The sequence below is a fragment of the Apaloderma vittatum genome, unplaced genomic scaffold, assembly GCF_000703405.1.
Source record: "Apaloderma vittatum isolate BGI_N311 unplaced genomic scaffold, ASM70340v1 scaffold15832, whole genome shotgun sequence".
Taxonomy (NCBI): Eukaryota; Metazoa; Chordata; class Aves; order Trogoniformes; family Trogonidae; genus Apaloderma; species Apaloderma vittatum.
Window position 1 is genome coordinate 109386 of NW_009704369.1, and position 24725 is coordinate 134110.

The window sequence follows — 24725 nt, forward strand, 5'->3', positions numbered from 1 at the left end:
CTCTTTCTAATACAAGCCAGGATGCCATTGGCCTTCTTGGCCACCTGGGCACACTGCTGGCTCATATTCAGACACCTGTCGATTAGGACTACCAGGTCCCTTTCTGCCAGACAGCTTTCCAGCCACACTTCCCCAAGCCTGAAGCGTTGCATTGGGTGGTTGTGGCCCAAGACCAGGATCTGTCATTTGGCCTTGTTGAAGTGTTTGCAAGCCTCTCAGTTATCTTGATATATTGATTTGCATTCTTACCAGAAGTTTAAAACACAACAGCTTGAGTTCATTTGCTAAAGAGACTTTGAGAAGAAACTGCTAACCTCCTAACTTGATCTCACGACAAAGAGCTCATGAAGGCTTCTCCAACAACCAAAACTTCCTTAGGTGATTTCTTATCATGTCCATTTCCACATACAAACATAAGATAATTAATTTCCAGTAATCAGATCCAGTAATATACATCCTCGGAACCATTAAGAATCAAAAACATAAAGAGCAAGATAGTCTTGAACAATCTATCACAATTCATCATGACTCTCTACCTATAACTGAGCACTGAAGCACATTCTTTGTTCTTTTTGCTGGTACGTTATGATTTCTCACTAGAAAAGGATGGTTATTTATCAGTCGCTCCATATACTTTAAGATATACCAAATCTGTGACACATTCAGTATGCCTTAAGCTTTTCTGTATTTAAAGTGAACAGAAATTCTGAAGGATAAGGAGAGCTGAAGGCAAGATGAGCACTCAGTGACTTTTCATATTGACTTTATTGGATATACTGTAGGCAGGGCAGGGGAACTCTAGAACCAATATTATAAAGAATAAAAGCTTCAGTCTCAAGTGGTTAGGTGCATGTGAATGTGCATTCACTGCAAAGAAATCAAAAAAAACCCCAGATTTATCTAGAGAAGGTCTTACTAGTTATAATGCTACTGAAAGTGATAGAAATAGTGCATACTTTTCCATGTTCCTCGAGCAATTCTACACCTATTTAGCCTATAAAACATGTTAGCAGGTCAACTTAAAAGGAAAATTTCAGTTAATCTCTTCAGATGGGAAATCCCTATGGTGAATAAGAAGAGACCTAGGTCTGGATTCATTGACAGATGCTCCTTCTTTTGCAATAGAATTAATACAGTGTTGCTCCTTGCCAGAAAACTGAAACAAGATACAATACATGTTATAATGATTATGCCAGTGCTAATCAGATAGTTTAAGTCTCCAATGTAAAGAAACAGACAGACAAGGAAAACTGCTGTAACAGGACACATGAAAAATAGGAACATCAATTCTTATATACAATCTTCCCTTTCTGAAGCAAGTTGAAACTCAGAATCTGTCTTCTAGAGGTTGGACAACAAAACACTAAGACAAAAAGGAATCCACAACTACTATTTAAGCAAACAATAGTACTCGTCATATGTGTTTTATTACAGTGAGAAAAATTAAATTCTAACTAGTCTGAAAAGCTTAAGTCGTTCATCTGAGTTTACTCTTAGTATATAAAATAAAAGGAAATAAACCAAAATTTTAGTTTGCCATGTTCCAGCTCAAACAAATCAAAGCTAAATATTCACTGCCTGAACTTCTTAGCAAAGACACAGAAAGAAGAAATGTACCTTACGTATAAAATCCACAATCCTAAAGATAAATCAAACATTTAAAAAAGATTTTTTCTTTCATCTGTGACTTTTAGTAGCAGTATGCATTTTTAGGTCAAAAGGCGTAAACTCAATCCTGCATCTCCAGCTTTCTCCAGCACAAAGGGCAACCTCTGTGTAATATGAGAATATCTTGGTGTAGCAGAAGAAAGTCAATCAAGGTGCCTTCTGCAAATCTCCATGTTTGCACAAAAGTGTAGCATGTCCTTTAGAAGTACAGTTCAATAGCTCACCTAAAATGTATCCTGTCTGAGTATAAATGTATACCATGCCTGAGCAGGTAAATGTTACAGTGTTTTCATTAAAGCCTGGATTGACACACAACTGATGACTTCTCTACCTTAAGGGCAAAACTGGTTTGGTTGTGACCGCCAGTTTAGTGGTCCAATTGCCATCTGATTGTTTGAAAACGAAGAAGATACAGCATTTGCATTTCCTTGTGCCTAGTACAGGCTTTGGTCAGTGTTTTCACTGCCTGTGTTTCTGGTGGGAGAAAAATCTGCAGACTGATTCTAAAAAATAGTTTGAAGTAGAGCAGAAGCCCATAGGTCACAACAATCTGAGCATGAGAAATGGGGTGCACAAACTTCGAATAGCTGAGTTACGTCAGAAGGGAGTTTCTATAAGAACACCACGGGGAAGCTGGGTAGAAAGGAACTAAAAGCATTTGATGATGCTGTAACTCAGGCTGAAGGAAGAGAGATCTTCACTGGAATGCTCCCTTTTATATCTTCCACCACACTTTGTGTTGCTGCCCAGATCACACAGTGTAAGGTGGAGCTGCACTGCAGGGATAAATCCCCAACTTGCCAGAGCCGCTGGAAGGTGCTCACTAATTGTGACAGCTGGGAAATACTTCCCTCAAATCCCACTCAAAGCCTGACCAATCAGCTCTCATTTACAGTCACAGCCCTGGCTTTGAGACCAGGCGGCAGGACACTCTCCTGGTCAGATCTAACCCAGGCAAGAGAAGGCAGTGGATATGGAGGCCTAGAACTTGAGAAATGCTGGTTGTACACCTGCAAGTATAAACCAGAATATTTTTAGAAACCCCTTCTTTGACAAATAAAGGCATTAAAAAAAGACATGGCTTAAGCAGCAAAAGTACAAAGTAGTCACTGAGCGACTGTATTATATGTCTACAAGACCCCAGATGTCTTTCACAGGAACTGGCATTTTCTTTGACAAGCTAAGACATTACAAGGTGGTCCAGGGATAGCTTTAATTTGGTATAAGGCTGTTCACTATTCAAAAGGGAAGATAACGTATTATACATCTAATACCAGCTGGGAATCTCAACTATTTATGAATGCCCACCTATTCCCCTATTAATCAGAACTAATATTCAACAATAAAAATATAAAGTACAAAGGATCATTCTCTCTGGAATATGCTCAGTTATGTACAGATGGGATGAAAGTGTGAAAGAGTTGTAAGAAACATAATTTGCACTGAATGTCTATAAACAATTATGGCTATGTGTAAACGCTTTAGCAATACTTCAGGAAGAGTTAGGTGTAACAGAAACTAAACTGATTACACTTAATCTCATGACCCCTATAAATTCTGCATCTCTCATTGCTCAAAAGGAATAAATTTCAGGATTACTGTATTTATCATATGATATTACAAAACCTTCTATCTCTTTAGACAGAATGCTATAGCAAGCTGAAGAGGACATGGTGATTAAAGGATTTTATTGATGACTTGAACAGCCTTCCACACACCTTTGGGACTCCACTGGAAAGGTCAATAAGAAAATGAAAAATGTGTTATGCTTGATGGAAGGGAAAGGTATGAACAAACTTTTTAATCCCTCCGTATTTCAAGGAAACACAGCTTCTGTTATGGTCAGCTGTTCCCTTTCCTCTGTGTTACAGTCATGTGTGTTCTCAGACAAAAAGATGAAAAATATACCAATAAAGTCAGTGTAAGTTGTTTTGAGGTAAGATTCCGCAAGTGGTAACAATTGCATTTGGAAGCTGTATGGTCTAGTGTCACAGCAGAAAAGTCTATGGATGGAAAGAGAGCCCTGATGAAATTGGTTTATCCCACTTTGTAGGAACCTGAGTTTTAAAAGAAATTTCTCAAATTATTGCATCTAGTTCACCTTTCAGAAAAGCAACAACCTCAAGCAATTCCTCTGCCTTCAGTTTAATCAGTAAATTTCTCTACTGCTGCTACCAAAAGGCTATTTTTTGGTTTACAGATAAGGGACACTTTTAGCATCTAGACCATGAATAAACATTCACGACCACTTCAGATACCCTAATTTGTATGCAAGCTCTACCATTCAGCTTTCCTCTGCTCAGAAAAGAAGGTAAGGGAAACACAGAAGAAAGTGCAAACAGATCTAAAACCCCAAATCCAATACTACTAGAAACCCTCATATTTACCAGGCCCAAATCTTTATTTGAAAGTCTAAGAGAAACTTAATACTTTCTTACACCAATTGTCTTTTGAAGCTTAGCCACACAACACTAGACATCTTCAAAATAAAAAAGAATAATTTTGTATCCATGGCTGTGACAAAATCATGAGAAAATCTTTTCCTGTGGCATTTCTGTTTTGTGACAAATTAGGTCTCACTAATTTGAAGATAGGCATCTCAATCAGTTGAGTGTCACGCTAACAACACTAAGGTTGTGGGTTCGACTCCCGTTCGATTCCCGTTAGGTCCCCATGTGTTGCCTGATCTAGTCGAGAGGTGGCGTCCCTGGCGGCAGGGAGGCTGGATTAAAATAATCTCTAAAGTCCCTTCCAGTTTAGGCCAGCTATGATACGATATGATACAATGCAAGAATTATTTAAAATGTAAAATAGATCTCTGTGTCTTTCTAAGTCCATGAATCAGTACATTGTATCTTGTATGCACTAGAGCACTGAATTCTGTCCTCGGTAACCAAGATCTCAAATTAGCAATTTCATCTCTTAGAACTTGTTATCCTCGCTAAGAGATAAATCTCTCAAAACTCCGTCTCAATCCTGGATTATTCTTCAGAGACTGAAGAAAAGAATATTGCGTTATAGCAGCCCTTCTACTTTGGTTGGCTTCATGACTGGAATAGCTTTTAAATCGATGTGTAGCAATGTATCCTTGGAAGTCATCCTCTTGGGAATTTACATTTTGATGCATTTGTACATATCCTAGTTCTCATTATACAGAATCACCTAAGCATCCTTCACAGAAATTGATTCCAAAGGGAGTAAGTTTTAAAATGTGTATGAAACCATCTCAGTCCCTGCTTGGTACAACAGAACAGTAACAGCTCTGCTACAGAAAGGATATTTTCTTCCTTGTATGAAAAGAGGCAACATTTTCACTTAAGATAGTATTTATTTAGGATTTGTTATCCTATTGCAAAAAAAAGTTAAGAATAACTATAAATTTTGCCTCTTGGATAGTGACTCTTTTGTTGCTGTGTGTTTATTCCTGATCACTAGGTAAAGTAACTTGTCTATCAAACTAATTAGGTTTTATGTATCCCACCAAAATATTTGTGTTAATAATTATGAATAAGAGATAAGTAGATTTAAAAGATTATGAGCAAGGTCATGCAAGGATTTATCACTTATGTTGTCACTTGAAAGGGGATCAGTGTAACTGTTAAACATTGTCTTGGTAAGTAAATACTTTCTTCAGATCATATGTTTTGCTTGCACAGAGTTTTTACATGTGTACTGGGTGGTTTGTTTTTTTCAGAAACATGAAAAATGTCCATATAATACAAGAAGACATATTTCAGCCATGTTTCCCAAATTTACAATCTGAAACAGTTTGAGAATCAGAAGTCAGTGTTTCCTACGGGATTGTGCATGTGATTGAATATTTAGATGCACAGGGGAGAAGCAAAAGTATATGCTCTGTTGGGAGCGACAGAGTAGATATAATTTATGGTCAGGTGACCAGACTATGTTTCATTTAATCTCAAGAAACAGATTTTTACTTGATAATTGAGTTTTAAATAGCCACCATTCATTTCTGTTGAGGAACGATGAATATCATATTTCTGGTTTTAGAAAATTCATATAAAATTTGCTAAATGAGAAACTATTCAGTCAAATATAGATACAAAGAGCTTTCAGTGACCTTTTTCATCTAAAACTAAAGAATGCAACATTTTAAAGATCTGGTTTTTAAGCTTTCTCTCTGCTGTCTTTCCCTCTAGGGTAACACATCTTGTTATTTCCATTATGATCTTCAGAATACATGAGAAGAAAAACAACTCACGCTTACAATTAAACTGTTTTAATTAGCTAGTTAATTATATGAAGTATGTATAGTAATAATGAATGTCAAAATATTTTAACTAAACAACCTGTATTAATTATTACTGAGATTCACAAACTAATCTTTCAGTTGATTTTATTCTGTGATCACTTACCATTGTATAAAACTAATGTTTCAGCTTCCAGTTTCACTCATTTCTCTAGTTAGTGATTGCGTACTTAGCATGGAAGTATGTTACTAAAATTCTTCACAACACTAGAATTGCTCTTTACGAAAAAAAGACATTGATATTCTGGATCTCATTCACTGAAACTGGTAGCAACTTTCTTTGATGTAACACCTCCTCTTACCACATCATCCCCAAATACATTGCATACAATAGGGTGTTTTTTGCAGAAAATAATTTCAGTCACTTTTCATTATGCTAATAAAAGAATTTTTGAATATCACATCTCTAAAAGTGATCTCTATCTGGTTACACAAAGTGCTCACAAATTATACAGTTCTACAAATATTAGTCCACTAATATTAGTCCACTAATTTTCAACTACTGAAAAGATCTAGAACAAAAAAGAACAATAAAAAAGTAGAACTTGAGAAGTAGAATTATGGAAATTACTTCACCTGTTTGGAAAACAATTCAGGGTTTTCTTACAACCTCATATAATTGTAAAGAACTCTGTTAAACCAGATGATAAACAGAAAATTGGAACATATCATACCCTACACAACTGCGAAGGCATCTGTTAGAAGACAGACATTTGGTTGTTGTTGTGCTAGTAGCAGACCACGTAACTTAACTCAACCTTAATATAAATATTAGTTCATAAACCTTTCTGTCAAACAAGGCATGTTCTAGCCTCTAACAAAATACGTAAATAACGCTTTACATATCCTTGAGCTGGAATAGCACCAAATTAAAATGTCATATATAAAGCTTTATGCAGGCAACTCACGAACATTTTTATCAAGATAAAACTCTTGTACTAGGTGTCTGTAAAAAATGGCTGGATAGAACACAGAGAACATTAAAGTCTATCACTAAAGTCCTTAAAAAACCCCAAACAAACAAACAAACAAACAACTCGCACGAGATCTTCAAAGTAAACACAGACTAGTCAAAGAGAAGCATATTTAAAGGCCTTCTCCTGTAACAGCTATGAATTATTTCTAATGTCTTAATTTCTAGTATTTTGAAGGCAATATTCTGACTTTTTAAATTTTCCTGTGGTATCAGCCATCATCTTCAATCTCTGCTGTGAAAACTTTGCACAGTAATATTGGAGTTGTTAGTTTCCATAGCATCACCTGTCAGAGACCATCCAGTGTGAGTCTAATGTCTTGAATCTAAAGTAGTGTCTTTTTAACACCTCAGTCTCAAATAGTTGCAGTTCCTTACGCAAAAACGGCAATGACCTGGTCTGAGTAGAGACAAGGAAAATAGAGGCTGAGAGCCTGACATCTTCTGAAAGTAGATGAAAGGGGCAAAAAGATTTCAAAGGGAGAAGATTCAGAACAGAAGGACCTAATGAACACAAAATCTCATCTCTTTAAAGGAAAGGAAATGAGAAAGAAAAATGCTCACAGACCCACACAGAGTGGCAGGTTGCAGCCACTGAATATGACCAGAAGCAGATATCATAGGGAGAGGACATCATGCACCCACCATCCCACAGCAACTGCTTAGTTTACATTGAAACAAGCATGTGCCACATCCCACAGATGAAATACTGAACCAGTATTATGTGAAACACACCATGTCTTCCAGCACGCTCAAGCCATCAGCCTAACTGCTCACCACTTGGTAGGCATTTCTGCTTAAGTCAGCAGCAAGGTAACTCAGAAAACGTTTCTGATAAACCAAATCTAAATCAATATAGGAAGAGACCTCTAAGAGATGATGAAAATAAAACTATGTAAAAAAAGTTCTAAAATAAAAACTTAGATGTCATTTAGCTCACAGAGAGTCATACACACTTATGTTTATATGTAGGCAAGCTAAACGTCTAAGTCAATATTAAAATTGATAGGGATCTGGATGGTAAAAATCACTGGACTTCAAAGAGTGATCACATCATGCTAAAGCCAAAAACTAGAGTTTCATTTGGTTGCCCAAATACATAGCATTTCAAACTGTGTAAGACATTATTTCTTGTCCCCAGCTGCTACCCCTGAAGGCCATACACTTTCTATACATCCTACTGTACACTTGTCAGCACTGTGGGGATTTCTTAGGCAGCCTACTGCATAACAAACAGCAACAGATACTTTTATGTGTGCAATTCAGTTGTGTTGAGCAGCTGGGCAGAAAAAGAACAATATAGTGCATCTACTACAACTGGAATTTAGAGACTTGACACATCCTGAGTACAAATGTATGACTGATTTGAACCTTATCTTGGAGCTGAACCCCACTCTAAGTATTTTAAGACCTAGATTAGTGTGATAAAGTTTGTATTTACTTTACCTAAAGACTCATTATGCACACTTGTTTTCTTTATCTCTTCCTTTTCCCCCAACTTTATTTTTCACGTAGATACTTAAAAATGCAGCATAAGAATATTAAGAGCTTTCATCAAAAAGAAGTATTTACTAAAACATAAAGGTGGAGGAAAGAATCTTTGATCTCTCCCATTCACCAATATATTCCCTTTCTGGTCTAGCTAAAGAAGAAGTCTGCTAATTTTTTCCCTGCTCTGTGCTCAGTGACAACCACGTAGCCTCAGTCAATAATCATTCTTTCTTGAGGACAACCTCTGTGCTTATTGGTGACATAACCTTTGCTTGTATTCTGGATGTTTGGAAGTTTCCAGAGATCAAAAAAGCACTTTTTTGAATTTCCAATTCTTCAATCTCTTCTCCTTGTGTGAGGCATGTGAGGTCACCTGATTTTTGAACATAAATTGAATGTGGTACTTCCACACTGAGGAATGTTTTACACATTTTGACTTTTAACCATCTTTTTACCACCTATTTGTTTATTAACTTCATTTATCCCACCACTAAACAGCAATCCAGGCACATCTTGTGACAGTTAACTATCTTGTGAAAGCTACAAGATCCTACTTGAGAGGCATATGCTGTTGAATTTTAGCAACAAAATAAATCACAGTCTGAAACTGAAGCTGTGCAGTGAATTGCCTCAATTTCCCTTGATATAAAGTGTAAATATAAAGTGAGCTTTCAGACTACATCTATCTTATGCAAACTAATGTTTTTCTTTGTCAAAAGTAAGCCACATTAAAATGTAAACATTTTAACTAGGAAAGTAAAATACAGCCCAAAGAAATTATTGATAAGTATGTGCTGAAAAGCTTGCTTCCTACAGTTAAAGAGGGAGAGAAAAGAAACACACATACCTGCAGTCTTAACCACACAGGGAAATATTATTCCAGGATGTCTAGACAATTCAAATGCTCATTACAGGCATACTGCCCTAAAGATAAAATAGAACTAGGTACTGTGAAAAATTACTTTTTTTTTTCAGATTGTTTTTTCTGTTGCAAATAATGCCAGTATCACTGACAGTCCTGGGAAAGCTTAGATTTGCTAAGTCTCCTTAATTAGCTCTTGCAGAAGGGAGAAAATGAAAAAGCAGGGCTCTTTAACAGGGCTTTCCGTTATGAATATAGCATCAGGATTCCTCTTGCACTTTTAGGAACAGCTTGCCTTTGGTTAGAAAAGCTATTCCCATACCCCAGCTACCCAGTGCCAGAAGGAATCACCGGTTCATACTACAAATATGGATGTAAATACCTGCCGCTCAGAGACTCACTTCAAACCGCCAGCATGGAAAATTTATTTCTCCTGACCTGATACTTATTTGGATATCTGTTCTAGGACACGTTTCTCAGAAACAGTCTGTGGAGACCCAAGAGCTAAGTTTTGGAACTGTTAAATTGTTTTGTGAAACAGGAAAACAAACACTGACAGTGCCCCACCTTGAGGACCTTTGGTGACATTAATCATGTTCTGTTGTCCAGTTTTTAGGGGGCCAGTCCAGGCTCTGCTCTGACTGCTGATACACACAGTCTTGGAACTTTATTTCACACTCAGGGTATTATGTCTGGGAATACCTAGGTCAAACATTTTGTTTCTTTGGGATAAAATTATAATAAAGTATGAGAAACTTCTGCACATCATCTGCACTTCACTGTATGCACAATTATTGCAATTGTTTTTGGACAGAAATGTATCCTAAATTCCCACAGAACACTGGAAAAAAATATTAACTCCAATGTGTCCTTAAAATTACAATCCATTCTAAATATCTGACATTATTTTGTAAATTAGACTAGTATAAATAAATGGAATTTTTAATTATTTTTTTTGTTGTTGTTGGAAAATGAGCACAATGTTTCCAAAACATCATTCAATCTGGTAGGGCTAGAGCTCAAGCATAAAGGAACCAAATGAGAGTCCTAGCTAGCAACAAACGAAAAGAAGACACCATGGAATGAAATAAGTAGACTAAGTGCAGGTATTCCCAATTACTTCAACAAAGTAGAGTGATTGTAATTACACTGACTTGGAATTTAGCTGGAGGAAGCTTCATAGAATCAAAAAGCACATCAGGAAAATCCAGGCTATATATTTTGTTTCCTTCATTGTCAATAAAAGGATAGTTTTCTTCCTAACAGCTGGACAATAAATAGAACGCATTGTGTTGGTGTAGAAATTGAATTTGAATCACCTGCATGCATAACTACTACTAGCTTTAAAGCCAGCTTCTAAACCAATCTATGGAATAATTGTATCATGCAACAGAAAGGAGAAAGAAAAAAATAAACATGTTGATACATTATTTTGAAAAGTCTAGAGTATAACCATGAACTTTTCTCTTCATATTGCTTTGTAGGTGAAAATGAAAACTGCCACTTGCATGTAATTTCATTCTAGATACACCTAAGAGGCTGTTTCTGTTCAGGTACTAACTGAAAAAAGAAAAAAAAAGTTTCACAACCTGCTGTATGTAATTAAGGCAACTGTATAGGTATAGAATCATAGAACAATTCAGGTTGGAAAAGACCCTTGGGATCATCAAGTCCAACCATTAACCCTACACTACAAGGTCACCCCTAAACCATATCACCCAACACCCCATCTAAACGACACTTGAACACATCCAGGGATGGCGACTCAACCACCTCCCTAGGCAGCCTGTTCCAGTGTCTGACCACTCTTTCCGTGAAGAATTTCTTCCTAACGTCCAGTCTAAATTTGCCCTGTTGCAACTTGAAACCATTCCTATGCTATATCTTCCAAATGTTTAGGGGCATATCAGAAATTATAATTACTCTTTATAGGCTTGGTTTTTTTGTTGGTTTTTTTTTGTGGTGTTCTTGTTTGTTTGCTTTTTTCCCCAGAACTGGTTTTAAAGCGCTTTAGACATTCTGCTATATTTCTCTCACATCCTATCCTCACAGACAATGCTGGTTGATTCCAAGGAAGACGTAAATGCTTTATTTGATCAGTTATGCATAAGGAGACATTTTTTCCTCTCTTCAGTAAGAGATCTCATTATGCACAGAAGCATAAAATGTGCTTGTTCTTGTAATTATATATTAGGTAGAAAAACTGCTCGGATGATTTTTATTTATGTTTCTGTAAATTTTTATAAATCTAATTACATCTGAAAAAAGAGTGATATAAACAATATCCTTTGGTCCTTAGAATACACTCTAAATTTTTGTGTACTATTTAAAATTAAAATACTTTGTCAAATGTTATTTCCTGACTGTTCTCCTTCTTTGCTTTTGTTTTTTTTAATTTTATCTATGTTTCTAAAATATAATTTTTTTTTCGGTTGTGCATTAGATGATTGTGATAAAATGATTCCAAAACAGTCTGGAAAAACAAAAAAAAAACACAAGAAAAGCAAACAAAAAAACAACCAATGAGCCAAATAAACTCAAAACATAGCAAGGCTGTATTCTTTAATGCTTACTTAGAAAAAAGGGAAGCTCACGAATAATGAGTTAGAAAAGTCTGCTGATGATATGAGCTAGGGATAACTATGGAAACCAGGAAAAATATTTTTTGAAAATCGGGTTGCTTAAAGAGACAGCACTCAGCGCCTGTTACCTGCTCAGCCGCTTCCCTCACATAAGCCAGTATTGCGGCGTGTTAGACTTTCCTATGATCCCTGCAGCATAACTGCCAGCCCCAGACAGGTGTGTCAGGTATCTCATACAACTGCAATGGAGCTAAAAAGCCACAGTTAAGTAAATGAATTGCATCCTGAGTGACCGGCAATGAAATACAATGTTAACTGAGTTACACAGAACAACATAATCCGTCCCCACATACAGGTGATGATAAGCTCCAGCCACTACCGCTACTGAAGAGTGACACAGCAAAGCATTGAAGATAACTCCAGGAACACATCAACCCAATTAAAAAAATTCTCTACATCCTACCCTCTCTAGCAGTGCACAGGAATGGGGGTTGCAATCAGGCCACCACATGTCTCTGCCACTCCTTCCTCCTCAGCATGGTGTCCCTCCTGCAGGAGACAGTCCTCCATGAACTTCTCCAGCATGAGTCCTTCCCATGAACTGCTCTAATGTGGGACCCTTTCATGGGGTGCAGTCCTTCAGGAATAGACTGCTTCAGCATGGATCCCCCCTGGAGTCACAAGTCTTGCCAGAAAACCTGCTTCAGTGTGAACTCCTCTCTCTACGGGTTCACAGGTCCTTCCAGAAGCCTGCCCCAGCATGGGCTTCCCACAGAGTCACAGCCTTCTTCAAGCATCCACCTGCTCTGGCATGGGGTTCTCCATGGGCTACAGGTGGACATCTGCTCCATCATTAACCTCCACGGGCTGAAAGGGGGACAGCCTGCCTCTCACCATGGTCTTCACCATGGGCTGCAGGGGAACCTCTGATCTGGCACCTCGACCACTTCCTCCCCCTCCTTCTTCCCTGACTTTGGCGTCTGCAGTGCTGTTTTCCACATATTCTCACTTATCTCTCTGGTTGCAATTGTACAGCTTGTTTGGATTATTTTTCCCCTTAAATATGTTACCCCAGAGGCGTTACCACCATCATCCATTGGATCAGCTTTGGTCAGCAGCCGGTCTCTCTTGGACCAAGCTGGCATTTGCTCTGTTGGACATAGGAGGAGCTTCTAGCAGCTTCTCACAGAAGTCATCCCTGTAGCTTCCCCAGCTACCTGAACCTTGCCACAGAAAGCCAATATAGAAAAAAAAAGGCTGGAATTGCAACTTTTCAAGGTTCAGTATAGCCAAGGGCTGTTTCCAGGGTCATGTGGATAAAGGCAGTCTAACCTGAGAATCTGGCCACACTGCATAGACATAGCAACAGGCATAAATAGCACTGTTAGAACAAAACTGTCCGTATCTTCCTACACACAATACCACTGCAGGACAAAAGCTGATATTCTCCCATACATCGCTACATACATAGTGAAGAGTTGTTAAGTACCAGCCTAAAATGTTGGTTAGTGTTTCTCAGTTGCAGTGTTTTAAGTGTCTCTCAGTGGCTTTCCACTTCAGCATTATTTTTGCTGAGCAGCATCATGTGGACAGTCTACAGCATGCTGTCAGTCTGTAAAAAACAACACTGCTTTCAAAAATTTTTTTTTGAGTTGTCTGGTGCTCACTTTGAGCATTTAAGTGTTATCGCGTGTTGGTCTGGATGACAAATGACCCCCTTAGAATGTAGTTTTTTTAAATGTTTAGAATTTCAAAGACTATACATAGACTCAAGGAACAATTCTGAACGCTGAGAGTCTCTGTCACAGATAGGAACATTTAAGAACTCTATTTGATTTTGACCTTACACTATATCCATTGACACAGCACTCTGTGTAGAAATAACAAGCACAGACAACCATAGTACACGTGTTACATGGTGATACTGCTCATACGATCCAGAAGAATCTCCCTTGGTGTATGCATCACAATGAATCCTGATTTTTTTTTTAAGACATGAAGAAAATAATCTGATACAAATCCTTTTTATGTGGTTTTTTTTACAGAATACTAATTGTAGATTGGCATGTCATAAAAATTACAAGCTAAACTCTTCAAGTTTTGAGAAAAAAACCTGAATAATCAAACTTCATTTATGACAGTTACTATTCATTGTGTTATTTTGTTCACTTAAAATGAAGGAAACATTCCTTACAAGTCCTGAGTAAGAGAAACACACATCTAAATATAGTAGAGGAAGTGTATTAACCAGCTAGAAAAATATGCATCAGTATCAATTCTACATTGTCATGTTGTGAGAACAGACCTGAAAACTACGAATCTTCGCATTAGAGGGAAAACATTTCTAATTTCTTTGCAAATATTCTCTCTAGATGGAGACAAGAACAGAGATCTCTGCTGCATCTTCTTAACCCTCAGAATCTTTAAAAAAATTAAGACAGATAGAAGTGTTTGGCTTTTGGTTAAACTCTCCTTTTCTCTGCATATAAGGAGAAAAGTCTAGGAGACCAGATTTTTGCAGCTGATCATCACGGTCACTCTAGCTGCCTCCTGTTTATAATTACATCACAGAGCCCTTTTTGTAGCCTTCTGCGTGCATTTTGCCCCTGTTCAGAACGTTTCTGCAGGAAGGCACAGATTTCATACTCGAGTTTCTAAGCCCATGTTTCAAGCAACGATCCAAACAGACATGACTGCTAAAGAGCAGCTGTAAGTTGGAGACCTCAGTGACTAAAGTAAACTCTTATCTGGGACAAGTGAAAGCTGTTGATAGAGAAAACATGGTTCAATATAAGAATGAATTTAGACCATTATTTCAAAGTGCCATGAATCCACAAAGTTCACAAAGTACATCTTAGACAAGCTACACCAAGAAACCAGTCTCTGGTGGCTTTTTTCCTGAGATTTTTAGTACCCTTTTTATTACATACAACATAAAAGTGTTTTGGAACATCCTTTACTATCAAAAGCAAAGCTTTTAAAGTTTCTAACACTGCCACAGGGACTCGCACCTACCATTAGCAGGACAGAATCTGAAAACATCAAAAATAAAGAATCAGAAACCTCGGCTGGTGTTCCTCTTGGGGTAGCATTCGTATAAACCTGAACTTTAAAATACCAATCTCATTTGCAATTTCCATGACTGTTTTGACAGAAGCAGGAAGCCAATATCATGTACTGTAACTGGCAACTTATCAGAGATATATCTGGAAAACATTCCCCGTATCTTTTCTGCTTATCTTATGCACAAACTACAGTGTAATTTCTTGGGTTTGATGTAGTCTCATCGGTTTTACTTCCCAGTGCCTGAGCAGTGCTTAATGATATCCTAAAGGGGAAGGCTACTCATTAGCAGCAGTAACAAAGCAAAGCAGCTCACATAAATTAATGATCCATCCTCCCGATAGTCCTTAACATTGGGAAATATTAACTTTGTTTTATTGATCAGAAGTAAGATAAAATGACTTGCTGCAGCTGTGTAGGAAATTTGTAGTAGGCCCAGGAAAAAAATGCATTTCCTAAATTCCACTTTGGGGGTTTACATTTCAGTAGTTCTGCTGATAAACAAGGAACAAGGAAAGAAATTTGTCCTGCTCTGTCTCAAAGAGTTTCTCCTTCATCCTTTGTGTCTAAGCAAGTATTAGTAACAGACAATAACATTGCTTTCCTGAGCAGATCTTACCTTGGAGTTATTTGGATCCATCCCCATCACAACTTCATTATTTTTGGTAAGCTTTTCTGAGTCTTATTTCCCTTGTGCAGTAAGTGAAGACAGTGCAAATGACTAAACTCATGCTAGCACCACACCACACAGGAAGAAGATGGATATGGTGCCTAAGCAGCATCACTAAGAATTCCCACTAGGCTAGAAGCATTAAAGCCTGCTGGCCTTATTGCAATCTGTCCATATTGTCTCTGTCACACTCTTAGTTCTTTATTTTACAATAACTATACTTTAAAACTATTGATAAATAAATCCCACTGAATTAAGCAGGATATTTTCTAAGTATAAATGGCTGGACAAAAAGTCTTGCACATTCGCGAGTGTTGACCCAGTACCCAAACATTTGTTTCATAGAATAATTTTGATAGAATTTCAAAGAGCTACTTGAAAGAAAGTGAAGTTTTAATATGCCATTAGCAAGCTATGTATTCTATTTCTTTTTTGAAGGAGAGACAAAGAAACAAAAGCAATACTGCTATTCCTTCTTTCCAGGTTTATATAGACCGTCTGCCCTTAGCAGGAACATACCCGTTGGAGGCAGTATTGTGGGTTCTGCTGGTAAGAACTCCTGGGCTGGTAAGCACTCCTTGGAAAAAGTGAGGTCATCAAGTGCTATGCCATCTTTGGGACCATTTCCAGCTATGCCTTCAAAGACAACTTGGAAATCTTCACCTCCATCTCCAGCCAGGTTTAGTGCTTTGCGCTGCCAGAAATTTCCCTGGTTTCCAGTAAGATTAAGGAGAATTTTTTCATGTGTTCCCATAGTCCTCTGGTAGACAATCAATGATCCAACGTGAGCTCCATACATATGGTAATAGAAAAGTATCTGTAAGAAAGAACAATATACAAGAGGTCACTTTAGATATATTCTGCTATTGTATTTACATTAATTATTTAATTTAGCATCATCACTAACATTCAGAATAGCCCTTAATTTTACTGATTCAAACCCAGTTTAATTAAAATGCACACAAAAGACTTACTAGTGAATTTTTTTTGGCTATTCCACAAGCCAAACTTGGAAGCCATCATTACAATACTGTGACAGTTGATCTTGCATCCCTTTGAATAATTCTTGCATGTAAAAGAATGAAAATTCTTGATAAGGATGGAGAGGAGTGGAGTAGTGCCACTTAAAATATGGGAAGTAACTTCTGTTTACTGAACACTCTTCAGGTTATAAAGGTGTTTACGCTAGATTACAGAGTGTATAATCAGAAAATAATATTTTCTAATCTAATATGTGAGTAAAACTTTGACATGGACTGAAGAAATGAAAAAAACCCCAAACATAGGTCCTTGGATTAGGAAACATTGATTTTTTTTTTTGTAAAAATGGGGAAAAGAAATTATGAAGGACAGAAGTAAGATCAACTATGTAGATAAAAAAAAATCACTGTGAAGAGTCATTACCATTAACTGCTCTTGCAGTTATTTTCAATTCAAGATCAACAAAGGAATACTTGCATATGATCAAATTAATACCTAATCTAGTTCAATATTTCATTTCTGAAAAAGATCAGGATATTTCCAGGAATGACATAAGACCCTGAAGGAAGGCAGTTCATGCTATAATATGTGAGAACATGTCTGTAGTTCAAATTTTTTCACAGTCTAATGCATATCATAAGCCCTAAAGATTGAAAATTCTATCTTTTTTATTATAGTTATAAAAACATAATAGTAAACATTACAATATCCATGTAAATGTAAAGTCACATCCCTTTGTGTTACCTGGTGCTATAGGATTTCACAGGCTTCTGCAGTCTATTGCATTACATAAATATACTATTAAAAAAAGCCCCAAACAAACATTCCTATTTAATTTATTTTTCTCTAATTATTGATTAGTAAAGCCATCAAGGGCTTTATGTTATAATTCTTTTGAAAGGTTTATTCTGTTCACTTTCAGATTGTCTCTTGAGCAATGAAGTAGTCAAATGAAATTTTTATAAAGAGTTTTCTTTCATGGATTTTTTTTCTCTTCACCTGTTCATTTCCTGTCCTGCAACTACTCTGTTCCTCTTAAAATCTTTCTTTAAATGAGGTTTGCCTGTTCAATATACATGTATATATTTAAACCATATAATATACATTTCACACTTTTAGGATCAATCTCTTTTCTTTTTATAACTGCTGAATTTTTTTTGATTTTCTGACTGTCATTAAATTCTGAGCTACATTTCTTTTCATAACTAACAGACTGTGTTTTGTATTTTTGCCTTTCTTTCATGATCACTGAATTCATATCCCTATCCCACCCCCACCTCCATCATTACTTTTTTGGACTTCACATTTATTTACCATGTCTGTATCTCAATTACACAGAAGAATTTTGTATACTGGATTCAACATACTAGTTTTCCATTCTATTACATCACTTCTAGATATATCATGGAGTAGTAATTTCATCTTGATAATATTTACATAAAAATTAATTTTAAGCATGTATCTGATACAGAATCAATAGGATTATTGGGGCATTGTAAGAGCAAGATAGTCACAAGAACAGAGAAAGTTAAGGTGAGGGAGCTAAAAACTATGACCTGTAATTATATACATTAATCAAGAGAGATCTGTGGACCAGTTGACCAGTTGCAGGCTGTGAACCCAAGACACCCAAAAGGAATCCAAGAGTTTGCCGAAAGGACAGCCGTGGGAAGACCACCAGTGGTGTCAGAAGACCTTCTGAAAGACTAAAAAGTATGTGCAACAACGGTGGAGCTAATGATAATGATTTTGGGGAATTAATGTGAATATGTATGATTGTTCTGGGAAATGTAGTGAATATGTATGATTTTGGATAATATAAGCATCGCTTTAGGTGCTGTAGGGCATGCACGATAGGTGGCATGATCTAATGTGCATCTGCCACCATAATAAAGAATGCCTGCCTTTTAACACTACATTGGTATTAAGGGGCTTTATTCCCGATTTCAGTGACATATCCAAAATCTTTCAGGGCTGGGGCCACCAGTTATTTGGGCATGAATTATACTGAAATACTATAATATGTGAAATATGTGAAATACTCATTCTCATCCTTAATTTGCTTTGCATCAGAAGGGAGGCTGGCTCTCTAGTTTTACGTTCTCCAGGGTTCTCTGGGTCTTGCCAGTCATAAGCTGGCTATTTGATCTTTTCAGGCCTATCCTGTCAAATTTATCACTGATTTTTTAAAACTAAAAGAATTATAAGAACCAGTTCTATAGATAACAAATTTTCTCATACTGAAATAAAATTAGAAAGGCTACAATGCAAAAATACACAGAAAGTACAATACTTACGAAAACAAATACCACTACCCTCTTTCACCATGCATACCCTAAAGGAATTGCTGATACAAATTACATACTTTTTTAATTAAAATTCTTAGACTTCATTCTTAAATTATGTCAGAATTATAATCTATGTTGTATGTTTTTGCTTAATTATTAAAACTAAATTTAAGACTTTGTTCTAACACCATCTTTTTTTTGGCACCATAGTCTTTAAATTAATTCAAAGGAGCAGCTCTCCTTAGAGAGTTAGATAGCCAACCAACATTCCTACTGCCAAGTTAGACAGATCTTCATGTGTTGATGTAAAGAAGGAGGTGAGGAGCGCGCCCATATCCGAAAAATAAATTCGCGCGTGTAGTTAAATTTAAATTTATTTACAGGATATAAGCTCCTCCTAATTTAAAGGTTTGGTATCGGTTGAGACAAAGATCAAGCTCACGCACTAGCCCTTGACAAAAGAATGATAATCCAGATTATCGTACACTCACCTCAGTCAAGCCGGGGGTTCCCTTTCTCGTCTTGATTGTTTTCACTGAGGTACCATAAAAGGGGGGATTCCCATTCTCCCTTTTAACCTTGCCAGGGGGTACCTTTACCAGGTGGGGGGTTCCATGCTCACCTGGTCTACCTTGCCTAGGGATGCCCTAGACCAAGGGGGAGACTTTATGACCTCCTCAGGCCACTGCCACGAGGTAACTCCAACATGGCTGCTGCAAAGCCCCCTTTTAAAATCTAGCCAGTGATGACTGTGGTCAATCATAGCCATCTCGGCTTATCATTGGCTGCTGGCCAGCTTCCTGGGTGTAACCGAGTCCTGACCAGCTCAAGTTTCATAGACAAGTCTGGACTAGCTCAGGTAGGCAGATTCCCTGGAATCTGCCTAGCAACAGCTTAGCTGGGGGGAGGAAATACCTGCTACAGTTGATTAATAAAATACTTTTCAAAATAACAGCCTGAACGTTGTTTTTACTCTCAGTAGTTCTTGACCTTAGATTCCTTCATCTCAAGTCAAATGTGTAAATAATATAATACTATTACCAATATTTTCTCTTCGCTAGGTCTTTTGATTTTTTTTTGTAGCTTTTTTTCCCCCACATCAGTTTTTCAATCCTAGAATCCATTCCAAAATTTTCCTTGAAAATGTTAGGCCATTCCTGCCTTGCTAATTTTCTAAAATCTTAAGTTTTTTTCCTATGCTAATTTTGCAAAGACTAAAAGTACTACTTTCCCAAGCAGCTCCATTTATACACAATATTCCTCTCCATGTAAGTAAAATATAAAAATATTTTGTTTAGTTCTATTTCTAGCTAGTGTTTAAAAATATTATTAATATTGTTAGTAATTAAAATGATTGTAAACTATTAATGTTTAAACTTCCATTTTGTGTTTGACACTGGTGTTAGAAACAGAAATAACATCCATTTTGCCTTGACATTTTCCTCCATTCTCTAGTGGACAGTCAGTGACAAAGCCTTCTGTTATGCATCCGTCCATTTGCAGTTGCACTTTTTAAAAGCCAATTGTTGTTGTATTTATACACATTTTCTCCATAAGTCCACAGGCCTTATGCTCCTTAGAGTGTCACCTAAGACATTCTAAATCAGACACTGCATTCACTGTCAACTTCATCTGAATCTCCCAGCATATTCATTTGCTTACAGAAAGCATTCTTCTCCCTCAACAAGATACATGTTTTTCTTATGAGTTCAAGGAAGTAAGTTCAGACCTTGATTCTTCTACATGTTTTTTTTTTCTCAAGAAATATTTCATTGATCATCTTTATTCATGTTAGCAGTATTATTTTGGTGTAACCTAGAAAACAAATTCTACATTCTTGTCAACACCACACTCCAACTTACCTTGCAGTTTTTATTCCTTCTGCTTAGCATAGGACTAGAAATCCTAGCTTTCTGTCCTGGCAGACGAAGAAATGAACTCTTTATAAAAAAATAATGACCAGATGGCTCTTGCAGTGTATGATCAGTAACTGGGCCAGTGCCCATATTAGTAGTACTGCTAGTTCTGAGATTCCAGTCAAAATCATCATTTTCATCTTGCTTCCATCCACAAAGATCAAACTCAAAATTGCAATGCCCAATAGATATACCTGAAAGACATTTGCACACATATGAGAAAAGAATTTATTTTCCCCCAAAGTTAAATAGGTACCTATACTACAACCTAGTATTCAAATTCATTTTTTAAAATCAGCTCAAGTATAAAAGATAATATTCATTTATCTTACTAAACAGAGGATTTTTCATGTTCTGGAATATAATAATAGGATAAAATTGCAGCTATAAGCTATATAAGGTAGGTCTCTATGCTCTTATTATTATGGTCAACAGAGTTCTTGGTATAAAATTAACCAAATATAGCAAAATATTTTAGTTGAAGGCAGAGGTCAAATGGTGCCCTCCATTGGGCATCCAAGAAATTTGCAGAAAACTAGCCTCTTTTTGGAGAAAGTCATTGAGGTCATGTGAGAATGATAAGAAATGCCTTTATTTAGACAACAGAAATCCATCCAAATGAATGTATTGAGAACCACAAAGACACAGCCTCCGTAAAGACACATAAAGGAAAAACATCACTGTATGTGCGCTAACTTTGAGCTGAATCACACTCGTGGTTAGTTTACTTTTGCATGTTTCCAGAAGAGTTCACACATGTATTTTCTTAGCTAATATGCAAACATAGATGATTACCTACATTACTCCTTAAACTGTATTTAATGCCTAAAACCCAAGAAAGCTGGTATAATTCTTGTTGATTTTTATAGGAAACAATATACATGCTTTTCACTGATTTTCCAATTGAATATCAAACCATCCATCATGGTGAGTCAACTATCTATGTAAATTAAGGTTAAGTCAATTGCAGTACCCTAGAATTCAAGCTAAGTATAATTTTTCCTCTATGTATCTATAACTTCATTATAATGATTACCAGGAAAGACTAAACTTGCTGAAATAAGCTGGAATTTCAGCAGAGCCTTCAAGAGACTTTCAACTGTGTCCTGAATGTTCTTACTATTATTGCTGGAAAGTGCTTTGAAGATAAATTAGGAAACTGTATGAATCATTTGGTCTGACAATAAAAGAAATGACAAAAGCTCTCTCTTAAATGTAAACATAACCTAAGCCTCTTCTGGGGTGTGATGAAGTTCAGCCACTTAAAAGTAGCTTTATTTAACTGGCAGATGATCAGAAGCCTCAGTAATGAGACCAAGGAACTAAAATCCATGGAGTCTTAGACACGGACCAAAACAGTATAGACGGCTACCTCCAAAATTTCAGGCTGAAATCAGATAAAAGATTTGTTATTTGTATTTCTTTTTTTGGTGAGGTCCTAAGGGTGAAAAAGAAGCTAGAAACATTTTCTTAAAAACATGGAATATTCAGCAGAAATAGCTTTACTGTCTTTTACCTTTGTCTCCAAACATGATGTCATCTGAAATAATCAAAACTCCAAACCTGATGTGATAAATTATATGATTACCATTTATGCAAAACATATATTACTTCAACTGACTGTAACTGCACATAAAATTTGTTACTTCTCATCTTTTACCAGATGAACATTTTGTTACTTAATATTTCAGAATCCTAGTTAAAGATATTCAATTACTTACAAATTCCTTCTCAAGTCTAAAAAATCATGCATTCAACTGACCATTTTATTTTAAAGTCATGTTTTCAAGAATCAAGACCTTAAAGTCTGAGCACTGAACATCCCTGATGATGCTGTAAATACTGCATCTGAATTGACACATCAAAATTTAGATGTCCTTGTAGGATCTCTATAGTCCACAAAGAAAAATACTCAGACCTATAGCACAATTTACCTAATGTAACTTGAACAAATGATTTTGTACTACATGAATTTCAGCCTGGAAATGAGTCACCTCGCTGATGAAAAAGAGAACTTAGGCAGCCTGCTTGGAAGCTCAAGTTATAGCAGTTGGCTGTGCACTTGCATATTAAATCTGTAGTAGTAGCAGACACTTTTATTAAGAGCTATGAACTCTTAGTAATGAAGCACAAAAGCAAAGCTAATCCTTTTGTCTATGGAGCAGTGACACAGAGTTGTTGAGTTAGTCTACTGGCTGAGCACTTAACAGTTTAAGAAAAGCACTTGATGGTAGGTATATGAACTGTATTATACTGATCATTAAAGATATAGTGAATCTTTGTAACAAACTATGTAATTAAATGGAGCAAAATTTAAAGTGCTTTAAGTCATATTATTCTCGGTAGCTATGCTAGATGAACAAAGATAGAGCTATAGGAGCAGATCTGTAGGGCAAAACACCTGATACTGAGGACCTGATGACATTTAGAGGGTCAGTAGACGAAAGAGGACTGAGGTAATATAGACTGATTCTGGGGCTGAATGACCACTAGTGGTTAGAATACATTTGTTGCCTTCCTGGAGCTCATATTTCAATTTATTTTCTAATGAAAGGAGCCTAATTCATATGCTTGAGCAGACTCTACTATGAAAACCAAATCACAATAAATAGGAATAACAGAGTTATTTGCTTTAGAAGTACACTGATGAGCTAAACCAAACATCAATGAAGCTCAGACAAGATCAAATATCCACCAATTCCAGCCACCTTCACACAGGCACAAATCCGTATTTCAGACTGGAAAATCATTACTTGCCCCCCTTTTTCACAAAAGTTGATTTACTAGATCTCACAAAATACCATTTCTACCTCAAGAAGCCATCCCAAACTCAATCTAACCAGAGCTGCCTCAGAGACCTTCCTCCAACACACTGATAACCTCAAGGAGCATGAGGCAAAGCCTGGCAGTTTCTGAACAGGGCTGAAGGAATGCTACCGGCCATTACCTGTCCAACACTGCTGTTGTTTATTTTGTTCTCACATACTTGTAGTAAAAAAATAGTACTAGTGACATTATACTTAAAGAAAACTCTGAGCATGGATCACTAATTTGGTATCTAAAGCAATAATTTCTAAACATTTGACAAATCATTATGTCTGTTATATCTGTACTTGACTTATTTTACATGCAACTAGCTAAAAAGAGCCCACTCCAAAGCAAACAAAGCCATGGCACAGATCACTCAATAGTAACAGCTTTATGAGGCATAGCTTGGATCTCAGTAGCACTGGCATTGTCTAAATATTGCTCACTAGACTTGGTGAGTAACATTGTGTGGTATATATACATGTATTAACATTTTGTAGTTCAGGAATATAACAGCAATTAAGGATTAGTTTCTTTCAAAATGGTGCACAGAGACTTCATTAACTAAGATGCAACAACTCTTCATGCACATAGAAAACCATATTTACAGTTAGAGCTAGAGATCCAGGAAGACCTACTCCTGAAAGGTAGTTTGGAGATGTCTTGAAGCTGCAGAGTTTTCATCTTTTTTAAACATAACTGCCATGCCTGGGCAAAACCGTCCACCTCTCATTTCCCGTGCTTTGATCTATCTTGCTTTGCCCTACTAAAACCTTCCCCAAGCTTCTGAGTTTTAGGTTTTCATGCTACCATTCTATGGTCCAGCACTGAGGAAACAACTCTTCTCTAATGGCTGCAAAGGATGAAAAAGAACCTTTACAAAGAGTGGAAATATATGTTTCCTATCATTATGTTCTCTTTGGAGGCAGCCTGCCTCACAAAAAAAAATAGCTGTGAAAACAGAATTAGCATTGCTCTGTTAGGTATCTTTTCAGCAAGTGCTGTATTCTTCATTTCTACTTTATTAAATATATAAGGCAGAGGAAGTGCCAATGAATGAAATTCTAAATTCTCCAGCAATCCTAAATTCTCCAGAAATCCTAAATTTTCAAGTGGAAATTTAAAGAAACATGCCTCTTTAAAAACTGGAAAA

At 36.7% G+C, this 24725-nt stretch overlaps 1 protein-coding gene across 1 annotated transcript in view; it reads right to left on the bottom strand.

Annotated features, from left to right (window-relative positions):
- The window catches only part of LOC104270614 (MAM and LDL-receptor class A domain-containing protein 1-like), a gene marked incomplete at its 5' end in the record, with an annotated part of 114384 nt that overhangs the window by 83906 nt on the left and 5753 nt on the right, over positions 1 to 24725 (bottom strand). Inside the window, 2 exons of the mRNA XM_009865025.1 lie at positions 16099 to 16396; positions 20711 to 20958. Coding sequence (XP_009863327.1) covers positions 16099 to 16396; positions 20711 to 20958 — 546 coding nt within the window. The remainder of the gene's footprint in view (positions 1 to 16098; positions 16397 to 20710; positions 20959 to 24725) is intronic.